We start from the raw sequence: 16,743 nt of genomic DNA on the forward strand, positions 1-16,743 counted from the left end.
AGGAATTGTGGAAAAACTGAGATTAAATGTATTTGGCTAAGGTGGATGTCAACTTCAGACTTCAACTGTATACTGTACATAGTATGTGATATGAATTTATTAAAACTAACCAGTGTGGTCAGTTGAATGTCTAACTGTCCAACACCTTTTGTTTCCCACTGCTCTTTGAGTGATGGGAGTTGATGCCTCGTCATGGACTGCTGAGGTGCCCAGCTCAGTGTTCGGCCTGCAGGGCTCATGCATCATGATTCCATGCTCATTCAACTACCCAAAACCAGAGAAGAAGCCCTCCAAATTAACTGGCATCTGGTTAAAAGACACCTATGAAGTTATATACCATCCAGACAGCTCCAGCATCATCAAAGACTCCAGGGGTCGTACAGAGCTGATGGGCGACCTCCGGCAGAAGAACTGCTCTCTCAGAATCGACCCCCTCCATCGCAGTGACAAAGGACCGTTTACTTTCAGGATTGAAATCAAAGACCATGACAAGTATACATACAAAGATGACACGGTCTCCATTGCAGTGAGCAGTAAGTTCCCAAGGGAAGAATTCACAAGGATAATTTAAAATGTTGTATTATAGTATCACATTATTTACCCTAATGATAGCAATAGCTTCTTGTTAATTTAAATTATTGGGCTGAAAGTACAGACCCAAGAACAGGTGGAGGCACACCTCAAAAGAACTGCAATAACTGTTCTCTTCTCTTCGATGATTGCAGGCTCTCCAGACCCCCCCCTTTCTGTCAGTGAGGGAGGAGGTGAAGGTGGGGGAAGTGGTTTCTGCCTTCTGCTCTATGTCTCACTCCTGCCCATCTGATTCCCCTCTCCTAACCTGGAGCCACTCCGGAACACCCAGTGTCCAATCACAGCAGCTGACCAATGTCCAGTGGGAAGTGATGTCATCCCTGAACTTTACTCCCAGCAGCACTGATCACAACCAGTCTCTGGTCTGCACAGCAGCATACAGGGGAGGGAAGACAGTGAAACGTTTGAAAACTCTCAATGTCAAATGTAAGTGGACCACACCTGTGTGTTAACAACACTGTATGGTAGATTTACACTTTCACTTCTTTGAAAACAGAATACTTCTGCGCAAATGACAAAAGTTAAACTCGAATCAACCAACATCTGTTATTGTGTACCTTAGCAGCACATCCATTCCTTCGTTTTTTCTACTAGAATTAAACTTATTTTAAAAGGAAACATGCACTTTTTCCACAGCCTGGATTTGGAAAACTTCCATTTTGAAATCTAAATAGATTGAAAGCATGTGGTTGATCCATTGAATTTGTCCTAAGATGTTTATTACATAGTAATAGAATTCTTACCAATGTTGTTATTCATAGATGCCCCAGTGGATGTGAAGGTGGAGGGAGTGTCCAGTGTGAAGGAAGGAGACTCTGTGGAGCTGAGATGCTCCAGTGACAGTAACCCTGCTGCCCACAGCTACCGCTGGCACAACAGTAGAGGACCTCTGCCCACCACTGGACCTACCATCACACTGGAGAATGTGACCAGACTCACTGAAGCCCTCTTCTGCACTGCCATCAACACAGAGGGACAAGGTCACTCCAACCCACTGAAGCTCAATGTAGAGTGTAAGTAGATGCTGCCCTTCTGTTAATATGGATCATGTCCTTTCTGTGTATATAATATGAAGACAATACTCTTCATTTGAAACCAATGTTTATCATCCTCATCCCAGACCCCCCTGAGATCAAAGTGGGCTCTGCCTGCACTTCAGACGTCTCCATCGTAACCTGTCTGTGCATTGTGGATTAGGAGCCCACCGCCACCGTGGAGTGGTCTCTTCCGGCTGGACCCCTGCCCATCTTGCCCAGTACCAAGGTGGAGATGCAAGGGTCAGTTACCATGGTGATCCTACAGAGGGCACTAGGCTTCTCCGAGACCATCCACTGCCATGCCAGCAACACACAGGGTAATATCACCTTGTCCTTCACTGTGTCCACAAATGGTAAAGGAAACAGTGGGAGAAGTGCATCATAAATGAAGTATTACATACTATATTAACATCATAAAGGATATCATTGGTACATTAATAAATAATATTTATTTGTTTTTGGACAGATAAGATGTTGATGCTGTACGTTTCAATTGGTATTGCTGCATTAGTGGTGGTAGTAATACTAATTTCCATGTCAGCTTGCGTATTGAACAAGAAGGTGTAAATTACTCTAGTATTACTTTTTGGAGTGAGCTTCGCAGATTTGTGTTTGTTTTTAGCTGTTTTGTTCTGTTTGTTCACCTTGGCATTGTTTTTTTAATCAGCGGGAGTCATTGTGACCAGCCAGTAACCAGCAAGCAGGACATTGATGCATCAAAGTGTGCTTCCTCAGATCCCTCAACATCAAGGTATTTTTTGGAGGTATGTACTGTGGTTCTACTGCAGACATTTACAGCTGCTGTAGAGATCTGAGAAAAGTTTGCTCTAAATAAAAATGATATAAAAAACAATAGAGGTGTTGTTGATGATAGTATCTCTGATCCGGTTTCCTGTAGACTGAAGAGGATGGCGACCCATACGAGTGTGATGGTGGAGATGATGCATTCTATGGTAACGTGTGAACACAACAGGAAGCATGTGGAAGTCAGCTGGCCCAGAGGCAGTGGTACTCAGTCTGTCAAAGGTTCCAGTAAAATATTAACATTTTAACCCAATGTAGCAGAACAGGTGACTGCTTATATTTGTTAGCTTGATGTAGCTTTATGGTTCTTATGGCTAATGAATATGGTACATTCTTATTTGGGCTGTGGCTTTGTGTTATGGCTTTCACAAGGCATTTGTTTATCATCTATGGCTTGGGTGATTCAGAAGAGTTTTTACAAGATGTTTAATATGCACAATAAATCAACCAGTATTTAACGATAGATTGTTTCCCAATTCCCCAGCTGTCTGTTGAAATTGTGTCTTGAGTGTAATCTGAGGATAGATTACGAGTGTGGAACTTTCAGTGTTTCTCCACTTGGGGTTCCCCTTTCATTTATTGAGATTTTCAACGTCTGTTTATTTCCATGGGGTTTGAGCTATTTCACTGATTTTGTCAGCTTTCTTGACCCTCTCTATAAGAACATATCGGCCACGGGCATACAAATCCAAATACAGACAATTATTCATTGTTATTAGGTTCTGATTGTAGCTCTGTATACATTATTACATCTGGAGAAGAAAAAGAAAGTTTCACAAAACATGTTTTGGAACAAATCCTTCATATGATTTGAAAGGCATAGAAACATTTAAATGTATTCAATGTATTTTGTGAGAAAGGCCTCCCCATACTAATTCCTGGGAGTGCAGGAAAGTGTCCTTATCTTCAAACTCCCCCTCCACTAAAACTGTAGAGGTTGACAAGTCAAACGTGTGGTTTCGTTGGTTCAGCCCGAGTAATCTGCATATTTTTCTGGAAGGTCTGTTGGGAGAATATGGACCATTTGTTTATAGCCACACAGCATATTTTTACAGACCACTTCAGAACTGCAATGAGCTACGATAACTCTGGAACTTCCCCAATTACGGTGATCTTCAGGAAATCAAATCAAATCACATTTTATTAGTCACATGCGCCTAACCAGCAGCGCAGTTTAAAAAAATACGGATAAGAATAAGAGATAAAAGTAACAAGTAATTAAAGAGGAGCAGTAAAAAATAACATATACATAACATATACATATATATAACATATACACATTGCCGAGTCAATGTGCTGGGGCACCGGTTAGTTGAGGTAGTATGTACATGTAGGTAGAGTTAATTAAAGTGACTATGCATAGATGACAACAGAGAGTGGCAGTGGTGTGGAGAGGGGGGGGGGCAGCAATGTGAATAGTCTGGGTAGCCATTTGACTAGATGTTCAGGAGTCTTATGGCCTGGGGGTAGAAGCTGTTTAGAAGCCTCTTGGACCTAGACTTGGCGCTCCGCTACCGCTTGCCGTGTGGTAGCAGAGAGAACAGTCTATGACTAGGGTGGCTGGAGTCTGACAATCTTTAGGGTCTTCCTCTGACATTGCCTGTTATAGAGGTCCTGGATGGCAGGAAGCTTGGCCCCAGTGATGTACTGGGCTGTTTGCACTACCCTCTGTAGTGCCTTGCGGTCGGAGGCCGAGCTGTTGCCATACCAGGCAGTGATGCAACCAGTGCTCTCGATGGTGCAGCTGTAGAACCTTTTGATGATCTGAGGACCCATGCCAAACCCTATTCCCCTGAGGGGGAATAGGTTTACCCCTGTTAACTTGGCATGACAACCAAAACTAATGAGAAACGTGAATGTGTGTATCCAATTATAGGAAGTGCTTGTCAACTCTACCTGACTCTACCTGACTAAAGGAGAAACTTTGGAATATAAGTTATAAATGCTTGGTACTTACAATCTACCGTGATTGTCCATTGTCTGGAGCACCCATGTCCCTCTGTGTTGACGGCAGTGCAGTAGAGGGCTTCGGTCTGGTCAAAATGTATTGGTCACGTACATAGTTTAGCAAATGTTATATCGGGTGTTTTTTTTTTAATACATGTCACATATCAGTTTGCAAACAATGTTAAACATAATAAATAATCATAATCATTGAGTTAGTTAAGCCGCATGCAACCATGGTCTTTTTTTGATTCCTTGAGAAAGGCAGCTCCAAAATGCATGTGTTTCAGCCTAGCTCAGTGGTGGTGGGGGGGGGGGGGGCATTCTGTCAATCAAGCATGATTTCTGCCGCGCTCAAAACAACTGTTAACTCGGAACTGGGAAATCTGACTTCAGTGAGTTCAAGACAACTGGGAACTCAGGAAAAAACAAGCTCCGACTGAGTAAATACATTTTGAACGGTCATCAAACTCGGAATTGTAAGTCAGAACTTGGGCCTCTTTCTAGAGTTACGATCTGAAGATCACTGACGTCATCATGATTCAACCTTGTTTTTTTTGTAGCCTATAATCTGTTTTAGAGAAATGAAATTATTGAATATTGTAAGAGATTTCATTGTCTACTTATATGCCCCATTTATTTATCCTACGGTTCTGACTTAGGGAGAACACTGTAAGAACGGCCCATGTTCTGATTTCTGTCGCTGTACATTTCAAAAGGGCTGAACAAATAGCCATATTGACTACGTTCGACCTAGCTCGCTCATTAATGTCTTATTCGAAATTACGGATTGCCTCTTATCCGCTTGCCATAGTTTGTACATCTCAATTGTCAGTAGAAACCACATTTGTTTAAGTCAACCATATCAGCTATGTTTTTTTAAGGCAGTAAATAAGGCTGAATTAACTGTTTCGCTGCCAGACAAGGCTCCGCTGATAGCCAGGTGTAGCAGTGGTAAGGTTTGTGGACTGCTTTTGGAACTCTGCTGTTGGGGCAGCTTTATGTAGGCCCTAAAAGCTTGTGGGCACCGTTTGTCACCATTATAGTGCAATTAATCTAATGTTTAGGGGTTTTGTGTTGTGTAGAGGCTTTGCTGGCATGCATCCTAAAAAAAAATGTTTTGTTTGTTTGCCCCACCAAGATGTACATGCTAAAATCGCCACTGACAACGCAGATGAGCCACTGACTGGGTCATTCTTTCCCACAAACAACAATCATGAGTTTGTTTGTTCAGCCCAAAAGCTGCCACGCCACTTGGTTTGGAGCAACATTGTCAGGAAATATAACCACTCTCATTTGTACTATATAGGACTTTGACATAGAGAGTGACATTTGACAATGAGTCTTTGAGCGGTTCACTGTCCAGAGGTTGGTTGTTACCAGTGATGGCGGGGGTAAAGGTCATGGATGATGTCACCTCCCACTGGCCCTTGGTATGCTGCTGTGGTTGGATGCTGGGTGTTCCAGAGTGGCTCCAGGTGAGGAGAGGGGGATCAGATGGGCAGGAGTGAGACACAGAGCAGGAGACGGATACCTCCTCCCCCTCCTTCACCTCCTCCCTCACTGACAGAAAGGGGGGATTGGACAGCATGACACGGAAGAAAAGCATTCATTGAACAGTTAGTCAAAGACTGATATATGGTCTTTTGAAAGGCACATTTAATAAGCCACATTCAACAATTCAACAGGATATAGATAGCCAAAAAATCCTCAACCAAATTAACATTGGCCTACCCAGCTTTCACATTGATGCAAACCATGTTACTAACATAGGAGAACTGGTTGTACTCTGGCATGTCAGTCCTGAAACAGAACGGTAAAACGTCATCGCGCTGAACATTATCAATACTCAGGATGCAGTTTCCCTTGTTCAGGTCTCCCAGGATCTGGGTGCAAACTCTGGGGCCACCTGGTGTTCTCCTGTAGGTTGTAGATTCAGTTGACCTTCCCCCACCAGGAGAGGGTTTATCAGAAGCCTCCATAGTCTGTGATGTGTGTCCATGTGGGAGGGTACCTGAATGTACAGGATACATGGGACGTCTGCTGACCTGAGACTGGACCCCATGGATTACTGGAGCAGTCATTGGCCTCAAGTCAATCAAGAGTTAAAATAAATTATTTTGATGATTTATTTTCAATAAATTCAGAACCATGAGGACGAGAGAAAAACACAGAATGGGAAAAACAGGAGCTCAGAGAAAAACGCTGGTTGACTTGGCAAACAAGGCGAACTGGCACAGACAGACAGACGACACAGGTATAAAAACACAGGGGATAGCAGGGAAGATGGGTGACACCTGGAGTGGGGTGGAGACAGGCACAAGGACAGGTGAAAAGATCAGGGTGTGACAAGGACAGACATATCTGATATGGGCAGAAAGCTTAAATTCTTGTTCATCTAACTGCACAGAATAACATGCTATTGTTTGAGGAGAGTGCACAGTTATGAACTTAAAAATGTATTAATAAACCAATTAGGTACGTTTGGGCAGACTTGATACAACATTTTGAACATAAATGCAATGGTTCATTGGATCAGTCTAAAACTTTGCACATACACTGCTGCCATTTAGTGGCCAAAATTGTGCTTAAACTGGAATAATACATTCTGGCCTTTTGCTTGCATTTCAAAGATTATGAAAAAATGTATAATAATAATGATAATAGTATCTTTTACCAGATCTAACATGTCATATTCTCCTACATTAATTTTACATTTCCACAAACTTCAAAGTGTTTCCTTTCAAACAGTATCAAGAATATGCATATCCTTGCTTCAGGTCCTGAGCTACAGGCAGTTAGATTTGGGTACGTCATTTTAGATAAAAATTGGAAAAAAAAGAGTCCGATCCTTAAGAGGTTTTAAGGAGATACCGTATAACAGCAAAATATGAAACAGCAGTTTGATCTCCATCACAGGTGACTGTGGAAGAAAAGAGAGGGAATGTGTTAAAACCGATGCCAGAGATGAAATCCTAAAACCAAAGCAATTGGAAAAGCTCTCAATCACTCTCAAACACAGAAGACAATGTATGAGTTTGAACCAAAAAAATTAGAACGCAGAGGTACCTTTTCTGTGTTTCCTTAGTTCATGTCCAGTAATATGCCAGAGTTTCTGTTACGGTGCGTGAATGAGGACCCAAAAGCGAATCAACTTAAACAGAGCTTCTTTAATTACCAAACATGGGTAGGCTCAGATGGACCGGCAGATTCCGACAGGACAGGACAAGGTTACAGCAAACATGACGACAGTCTGGTTCAGGCATGAATGACACAAACAAACAAGAATCCGACAAGGACAGGAGCAGAAACAGAGAGAGATATAGGGACCTAATCAGAGGGAAAAAAGGGAACAGGTGGGGAACGGGGTGAATGGGTAGTTAGAGGAGACAAGGGACAGCTGGGGGAAAGCGGGGGAGAAAAGGTAACCTAACACGACCAGCAGAGGGAGACAGGGTGAAGGGAAAGGACAGAGACAAGACAACATGACAGTACATGACAGTTTCACCCACTCTTACCCTGAGACTTTGCATTTGAGTACCAAAATCAAGGCCTATATATGCATCCCCTCTGAAAAAAAAGCTAACAGTGGCAGTTATTGTCTGCAAAGTTTCTTATTATATACTTTTTGTTCACATACGCAACATATAAAACTTAAAACTCTACCAATCAAAACTCAAAAAATGTATTCACTTTGACAAGTGAATCTCGTGTGTATGACTTCACTCACTCATGACTACCCAGAAAGCCTTTGTCTAAAAAAATAAATAAATCTGGCAATATATTGTTTCTGTCCAACTCAGCACAAATGTTACGTTTAGTTGTGAATGCTTTTCAATATGGGACTGTGTGAGCTGCTTTTGTGAAATGTTTTGACATAGATTGAATCAAACAACCGGTAGCATATCATCTCAGTAAGTATGTTTATTTGAAAGCCAGTCCTTTAAAAAATAGTTACATACTGAATTATGTATATTACATTTAACAAACAAACTGCACATATTATTGTCTAACCAAGTGAAAGTCAAACAGGATACTAGAAATGAGGGCTGACACTGTAAGCTGCCTTTTGACAAGAAAACAATCAAGATAAAAACACACACACACACACATTCGCATTATTAAGCAGTGCTGATATCTGAGATGCAGCCTCATCACTGTTTTGTATGATCTACATTTGCATATACACTGTCCATTTGATCCATACTGTCCATCGGATCGTCTGGACCCTGTAAAGAGAAATGGAGAAATCAGGCAGGGAAGTTAACCCTTTCCCTATCATCAAGCTATGCGCACAACACTAAATGGCCAACATGGTAAACATATATAGTACCCACTGGCCACAGATGTCAACTCAACGTCTATTTCACGTTGCTTCAATGTCATGTCATTGAAATGACATGGAAACAACGTTGAGTCAACCAGTGTGTGCCCAGTAGGTAAAGACCATAATGTCCAAAGATGATGACTTAGTACATTTAGACTGTTGATATCACTATAAAGAGTACAGATCTGCTCAGGGTGCTGTAATGTACCTGGACGTTGCCATAGACGGGCTCATCAATGACCTTTGGAGGAGGAACTTGGGTGTCATCTTTCTTCTTTGTAGTTTTGACTCTGTGGAGATAGGGGAAGACAAGTATCTCACTGACACTGTAGGTCAACTCAAAGAACACATTTTAGAGTAATATTCAGAAGAAAAAACAAAATATGTCAAACTAGCAATTTACTGAAGGATGTTTCATAGTTTTAAGCATACCTTTCAGGTTTGGTCGTTGGAGTTGTCATGGTGAAATTAGCATAATATCCAGACTCTTGCTTAGTGACACCCCTGGACCTATTAAATCAATTCAGTTATTTTAGTGAATGTGAAAAAAATGTCTTTAAAATGTATCTGCAGTGACTAATATAAGGCAGAGGACAAGATGTTGCTATAGAAATGGATCAATGTCAGTCAAGCTGGAGTGCATCCCTCTGGGGACACCCATCAACCGGACCCACCTTTTCCTGTACATGAAGAACCAAACAATCCCCAATACAGCAACCAGTAGAACTGCAACCACTGGGACCGTGGTGGCAATATATGTGGCCGTGGATAGCGCGTCTGTGAAAAACATTCTGATTAGGACTGAGGAATACACTTAGGTTGCAGTCATTAAAACTTGTTTTTCAACCACTCCAGACATTCCTTGTTAACAAACTATAGTTTTGGCAAGTCGGTCAGGACATCTACATTGTGCACGACACAAGTAATTTTTCCAACAATTGTTTACAGACAGATTATTTCACTTACAACTCACTGTATCACAATTCCAGTGGGTGAGAAGTTTACACACACAAAGTTGACTGTGCATTTAAACAGCTTGGAAAATTCCAGAAAATTATGTCATGGCTTTAGAAGCTTCTGATAGGCTAACTGACATAATTTGAGCAATTGGAGGTGTACCTGTGGATGTATTTCAAGGCCTACCTTCAAACTCAGTGACTCTTTGCTTGACATCATGGGAAAATCAAAAGAAATCAGCCAAAACCTCAGAAAGAAAATTGTAGAGCTCCAAGTCTGGTTCATCATTGGAAGCAATTTCCAAACGACTGAAGGTAACACGTTCATCTGTACAAACAATAGTACGCAACTATAAACACCATGGGACCACGCAGCCGTCATACTGCTCAGGAAGGAGACGCGTTCTGTCTCCTAGAGATGAATGTACTTTGGTGCGAAAAGTGCAAATCAGTCCCAGAACAACAGCAAAGGACCGTGTGAAGATGCTGGAGGAAACAAAAGCAAAAGTATCTATATCCACTGTAAAACGAGTCCTATATCGACATAACCTGAAAGGCAGCTCAGCAAGGAAGAAGCCACTGCTCCAAAACTGCCATAAAAAAGCCAGACTACGGTTTGAAAATGCACACTGGGACAAAGAACGTACTTTTTGGAGAAATGTCCTCTGGTCTGATTAAACAAAAATAGAACTGTTTGGCCATAATGACCATTGTTATGTTTGGAGAAAAAGGGGGAGGCTTGCAAGCCGAAGAACACCATCCCAACGTGAAGCACGGGGGTGGCAGCATCATGTTGTGGGGGTGCTTTGCTGCAGGAGGGACTGGTGCACTTCACAAAATAGATGGCATCAAAAAGATGGAAAATTATGTTGATATATTGAAGCAACATCTCAAGACATCAGTCCGGAAGTTAAAGCTTGGTTGCAAATGGGTCTTCCAAATGGACAATGACCCCAAGCATACTTCCAAAGTTGTGGCAAAATGGATTAAGGACAACAAAGTCAAGGTATTGGAGTGGCCATCACAAAACCCTGACCTCAAGCCTATGGAAAATGTATGGGCCACACAGTGATTTCAATTACAGAATTTAATGATTGTGATATGAGAAAACTGAGGATGGATCAACAACATTGTAGTTACTCCACAATACTAACCTAACTGACAGAGTGAAAAGAAGGAAGTATGTATGGAATAAAAATATTCCAAAGCATGCATCCTGTTGGCAAATTATTATTATTTTTGTTACATTTATGTCCCGAATACAAAACATTATGTTTTGGGCAAATCTAACACAAATCCGAGTACCACTCTTCATACGTTCAAGCATGGTGGTGGATGCATCATGTTATGGGTATACTTGTCAATGTCTATGGAGCAATGTCTATGGAGTTTTTTTTTTAAATAAAAATAAATGGAATGGAGATAAGCACAGGCAAAATCCTAGAAGAAATCCTGGTTCAGTCTGTTTTCCAACAGACACGGGAAGACAAATTCACCTTTCAGCAGGACAATAACCTAAAACACAAGGCCAAATCTACACTGGAGTTGCTTACCAAAATCTATGGCAAGACTTGAAAATGTCTGTTAAAAACCTCTTAGAACTACTCATCCCGGATCCAGTATATGTGTCATCAGCAACGCTGAATAGAATAGCGCAACAGTAAAAAAATATTACTAGAAAATATTAATACTCATGAAATCACAAGTGAAATATAGCGAAACACAGCTTAGCCTTTTGTTAATCACCCTGTCGTCTCAGATTTTGAAATGATGCTTACAGCGAAAGCAATACAAACGTTTGTGTAAGTTTATCGATAGCCTAACATAGCATTATGTACACTTAGCATCAGGAAGCTTGGTCACGAAAATCAGAAAAGCAATCAAATTAACCGTTTACCTTTGATGATCTTCGAATGTTTTCCCTCACAAGACTCCCAGTTAGACAGCAAATGTTCCTTTTTTCCATAAAGATCTTTTTTATATCCAAATACCTCCGTTAGTTTGGTGCGTTATGCCCAGGAATCCACCGGAAATAGCGGTCACGACAACACAGACAAAAATTCCAAATTATATCCATAATATCGACAGAAACATGGCAAACGTTTGTTATAATCAATCCTCAAGGTGTTTTTCAAATATCTAGTCGATAATATATCAACCGGGACAGTTGGCTTTTCACTAGGACTGGGAGGAACAATGGCCGCCTCTCTCTTTTGCGCAAAAATCACTCTGAGAGCCCCCACCTGACCACTTACGTAATGTGGTCGTTCACGCTCATTCTTCAAAATAAAGGCCTGAAACTATGTCTAAAGGCTGTAGACACCTTAGGGAAGCCATAGAAAAAGGAATCTGGTTGATATCCCTTTCAATGGTCAATGGGGATGCATAGGAACACAGAGCTTTCAAAATAAGAGTCACTTCCTGATTGGATTTTTCTCAGGCTTTCGCCTGCAATATCAGTTATGTTATACTCACAGACAATATTTTTACAGTTTTGGAAACTTTAGAGCGTTTTCTATCCTAAGCTGTCAATTACATGCATATTCTGGCATTTGGTGCTGAGAAATAGGCCGTTTACTTTGGGAATGTTATTTTTCCAAAAATACAAATAGTGCCACCTAGCTTCAAGAGCAATGATCAACAACCAACTTGACAGTACTTGAAGAATAAAAAAAAACTATGTGCAAATATTGTACAATTCAAGTGTGCAAAGCTCTTAGAGACTTACCCAGGAAGACTCACAGCTGTAATCACTGCCAAAGCTGATTATAACATGTATTGACTCAGGGTTGTGAATACTTACGTAAATAAGCTATTTCATTATTTAATTTTCAATCGTTTCTAAAAACATGTTTTATCTTTCTCACTATGGGGTATTTTATGTAGATCAGTGGAGGCTGCTGAGGGGAGGATGGCTCATTATAATGGCTGGAACGGAGTAAATGGAATGGCATCAAACACATGGAAACCATGTGTTTGATACCATTCCACTAATTCTGCTTCAGTCATTACCACGAGCCTGTGCTCCCAAATTAAGGTGCCACCAACCTCCTGTGGTGTAAATAGGTGAGAGAGAAAAAAATATTGAATCCATTTTGAATTCAGGCTGTAACACAACAACATGTGGAATAAGTCAAAGGGTATGAATACTTCCTGAAGGCACTGTAGATATAGCAGTGTCTACTAGAGTCTACTTACATTCTGTGGTGGCTAGTGGGACTGTAGTTGTGGAATCAACTGAGAAGACAAAGACATTGTTATTGCTGTTATCAACTGTGTCAGGTCCACTAGTCATTTCTAAAGTAAACCAATATCTGATTCAGAGCAACATTTTAAATTCGGTGTGTACGTGATAATTCTAAGCTGAGTATTTCACCTGTGTTTGACATGTCCTTTGGTATGGTTGAAATAGTCCCGGAGGTTCCTGAATGGAAAAAAATACAGTAGGGATTAGTTTCCTCCAAATCAAAGGAATGACACACTGCACTGAACAAAGGCACTTTACATCCTCTACTGCTTACCAGATATTTGAATGGAGACAAGATCTATTTTAAAACTATAGTTGTCGGCTCCAGTGGCAATTCTCAAGTAGTAGTGCCCAATGTCGCCATGTTGAATTATATTGATCTTCAGGGAGCAGTTTCCCTTGGTGATATTTCCTATCAGGTTGGTCCTGGTTTGAAAACTCTTGATGACGAATGTGTTGTTGGGGTGATAGAGGAATTCATTCCTGTCGTTATCATTGATGTTTAGTTGAGTATTTCCCTGGCGTTTCCAGTATGCTTGGATAGGCCCTTTAGATTGGGACCGGGGATAGGTAACATTGCATGGTATGGTCACATCTTCTCCCAATTTGGTAAAAACAACTTTCGGGTAATCAGCTTTCCAAACCACACCTGTGTTTGAATTAACGACAAAAGTATTATTCAGTTCATGTTGTTTAGACATAACATAAGAAAACACTGAGTGCATATTGACGTAAAAATGATTCACATACCACTAGTGCCAGAGGCCTGAGACAAAATGAGCATCATCACAATCCACATCAATGGGCTCATCTGGTCCAACAGAGAGATTTGAAAGTTAACTCTAACTAATGACGCATCGGATTCCTAATATCGTTTATGTTGTGTTAAAGATACCTGGTGTCAGATGGCGCTCCCATCATAATTGTGTCAAACCAAATACAACATTACCACTGACCAACAAGCATAGCACAGACTGTAAAGCACTGGGAAATAATGTTGGTTCAGCAACAACAAAATAAAAACTCAAATCTACGGAGGATACTCACTGTGTTGTGAAAAGAGGTGCCAAAACATGAGGCTACAGGTCCAAGGAAAACACCAGCAGTGACCATGGCACCGGCACATGTCTTAAAAGCCAACTGCTTCCAATAAAATGAGTGACAAGCAGTTATAACGAGAGTGGTGTCAAAAGTATTGCATGTATATTTCCTGTTACTTAACAATGATGGCGGTTGAACAATACAAATTGAGGAAGTTTAGTGTAAATGTGAAAACTGAAAGTTGGCTAATTACTTGAGACACAGCTAGCACATAATGTTCTGAGAACCATATTGTTTCTTCTTTTACCTTTATTTAACTAGGCAAGTCAGTTAAGAACAAATTATTATTTTCAATGACAGCCTATGTTAACTACCCTTGTTTAGAGGCAGAATGACAGATTTGACCTTGTCAGCATGGGGATTTGATCTTGCAACCTTTCGGTTACTAGTCCAACGCTCTAACCACTAGGCTGCCTGCTGCCCCTTCTTAGAGCTTGGTGAGAGTGTGGTTGTCCTATGGTTATTTTGAACACAACATTCTGGGAACGGTGCAGGATACCCAGATGGCACATTACATTTTGAGAACCGTATGTTTCTTAGGTGGGAGTTTCAGTACTTCAGCATGTTTTCTGCAGGTTTTCCTCATGGTTCTATTTAACGTCATGTTCTCAGAACATTAAGATAACTTTCCATAAAAACCACAATACATTTTTTAAATTGGGCCTGTTTGTACATCCTGTTGGCGCAGTGGACTAATCCATGAATAGAAAACAGAAGATCATAGGTTTGAATCTCACCGATGCCTTGCCACAACAATAATAAATGCCTAAACAAATGAATTTCCATGGGTTCAAAACAGTTAACCCAAACTAAGCCAACAGTGTTATTGAAAATGTTCTCAGAATGTTATTTAATTACCTTCAAATAGCCTATCATTTTTGATCTCAGAATGTTAATAAAATGTCCCAGGAAATCTTTTAGGGTTCCATGATGAAATGTTCTCAGAACCTCCCTGTACCCTAAAAATGAACATTCCCAGAACAGGCTAAATTTTCACGTCTGTTCTCAGAACGTTTAAAAAACATAACATTTTACCGGTCAGGAAACTTATGGCTTCGATCCCAGAACCCATGGGTAACTAAAAATGTACATTCCCACAACTGTCAAGGACCCAGATGTTTTTCTCTCTCTCACTCTATCAGTAAGGGAGATATGAGAAAGAGAGATATGACCCAGGGTATACAGTTTTGGACTGTAAACACAATCATCTCTAACCTGTGGTTGCCGAAGAGATTTTGTCATGCTGAAAAACATGGTATTAGGTATTAGCTAGGTATTATGTTAGAGAGGGGCTGCCACGGGGTGGGGATTGTGGGGTAGTGAGTATGAGTGTAACTGATGCATGATCAGGAACGCAGAAAACATTTCTCATATATTCTCTCTGCCTTTCTCTCATCCCTGTCTCGATCTCTCACGCCTTTGTCTTTCTCTCACCTCTTTATCGCTCACCCCTCTCTGTCTTTCTCTCACCCCTCTCTGTCTTTCTCTCACCCCTTTCTGTCTTTCTCTCACCCCCTTCTGTCTTTCTCCCACCCCTCTCTGTCTTTCTCTCACCCCTCTATATTTCACCCCTCTCTGTCTTTCTCTCACCCCTCTCTGTCTTTCTCTCACCCCTCTCTGGAACTTTTAAAGTAGAAAAACAAAACCACTTTTTATTCTTTAGGCCTTTGCAAGGTCAATGATTTAAACATTAAATATTTCTGATATCCACAACCAACTGACATTTGCTCACAAAAACCTACATTGGAAACCACAGTGGGTTTGACTCATCTATATATATATTTTTTTTACCTCAACAGTGTAGCTAGAGCAACAGGAAATGGAAGTTAAGGAAGTAAAGTTGGTTATTGTAATTGTTGCGGTACTATTTGGGGGCATAAGGTAAGACTTTAATGACAAATGTAGTCAATTTCTTCTTTGAATCTCTTGTCTGGATGAAATTCTTCCACTATTCAACCCATAAAATCTGACTTTAGGTATAATACAACATGCTAATTATTTGGCTCTTCTTGTTGCTGTAAGGAACAAGAAGGTAATGGTTTTATCTTGTTTGGGTTTTAATTTAGTTTTTTGCAGTTGGCAGACACAAACCCCAATGTTAACTATAGGAGAGATCTAAACAGGTGCATCTAGTTTCACTATTGTATACTCTCTTTTGTCTTGATGGCAAAGAAAGTCATCCTCTTGACAGAAGTATAGTTATTTACAAAATGGGTTGTTCAAGCCCTGAATGCTGATTGGCTGACAGCCGTGGTGTATCAGATCGTATACCACGAGTATGATAAAACATGTATTTTTACTGCTCTAATTACGTTGGTAACCAGTTTATAATAGCAATAAGGCACCTCAGGGGTTTGTGATATATGGCCAATATACCACGGCTAAGGGGGCTGTGTCCAGGCACTCCGCATTGCGTTGTGCGTAAGAACAGCCCTTAACCGTGGCATATTGGCCATATACCACACCCCCTTGGTCCTTATTGCTTAATTATACCATAACGAGAACATTTGTCACAAGTATTTGTCTATTCCATTGTCCAGTCCCTCATCAGGCTTTCTGTCGTGTATGGGTGGACCAGGACCCTGTGGTGACCAGCACACTGGGCCAGAAAGTCTCCATGGGATGCCGTGTCCTGTCGGACAGCGGGGAGCTGATCACTGGCTGCAGGGCAGAGTGGTACATCAACACGGCCACACATGGCCAGAGGAAGGTGTGGAGGGAGATGGGTGACTTGCC

At 41.0% G+C, this 16,743-nt stretch overlaps 2 protein-coding genes across 2 annotated transcripts; one reads left to right on the forward strand and one right to left on the reverse strand.

Annotated features, from left to right (window-relative positions):
* The first annotated feature begins 688 nt into the window (after nucleotides 1–688).
* Nucleotides 689–3,627, forward strand: LOC110510729 (B-cell receptor CD22). Its single transcript, XM_021591976.2, has 5 exons — nucleotides 689–1,017; nucleotides 1,353–1,604; nucleotides 1,712–1,945; nucleotides 2,296–2,392; nucleotides 2,527–3,627. The coding sequence occupies exons 1-3, from the start codon at nucleotides 801–803 to the stop codon at nucleotides 1,786–1,788; spliced, it is 546 nt and encodes a 181-aa protein (XP_021447651.2). The 5' UTR covers nucleotides 689–800; the 3' UTR covers nucleotides 1,789–1,945; nucleotides 2,296–2,392; nucleotides 2,527–3,627.
* Nucleotides 3,628–8,277: 4,650 nt separating this feature from the next.
* On the reverse strand, nucleotides 8,278–14,251 carry LOC110510742 (sialic acid-binding Ig-like lectin 12). Its single transcript, XM_021591983.2, has 9 exons — nucleotides 13,954–14,251; nucleotides 13,657–13,717; nucleotides 13,181–13,555; nucleotides 13,036–13,083; nucleotides 12,858–12,896; nucleotides 9,378–9,480; nucleotides 9,136–9,213; nucleotides 8,912–8,993; nucleotides 8,278–8,605 (listed from the first exon to the last, which is right to left on the reverse strand). Exons 1-9 carry the CDS (start codon nucleotides 14,017–14,019, stop codon nucleotides 8,531–8,533), a joined length of 927 nt encoding a protein of 308 aa, XP_021447658.2. The 5' UTR covers nucleotides 14,020–14,251; the 3' UTR covers nucleotides 8,278–8,530.
* Nucleotides 14,252–16,743: the final 2,492 nt, after the last annotated feature.

Source organism: Oncorhynchus mykiss, chromosome 3 (genome assembly GCF_013265735.2).
Source record: "Oncorhynchus mykiss isolate Arlee chromosome 3, USDA_OmykA_1.1, whole genome shotgun sequence".
Lineage (NCBI taxonomy): Eukaryota > Metazoa > Chordata > Actinopteri > Salmoniformes > Salmonidae > Oncorhynchus > Oncorhynchus mykiss.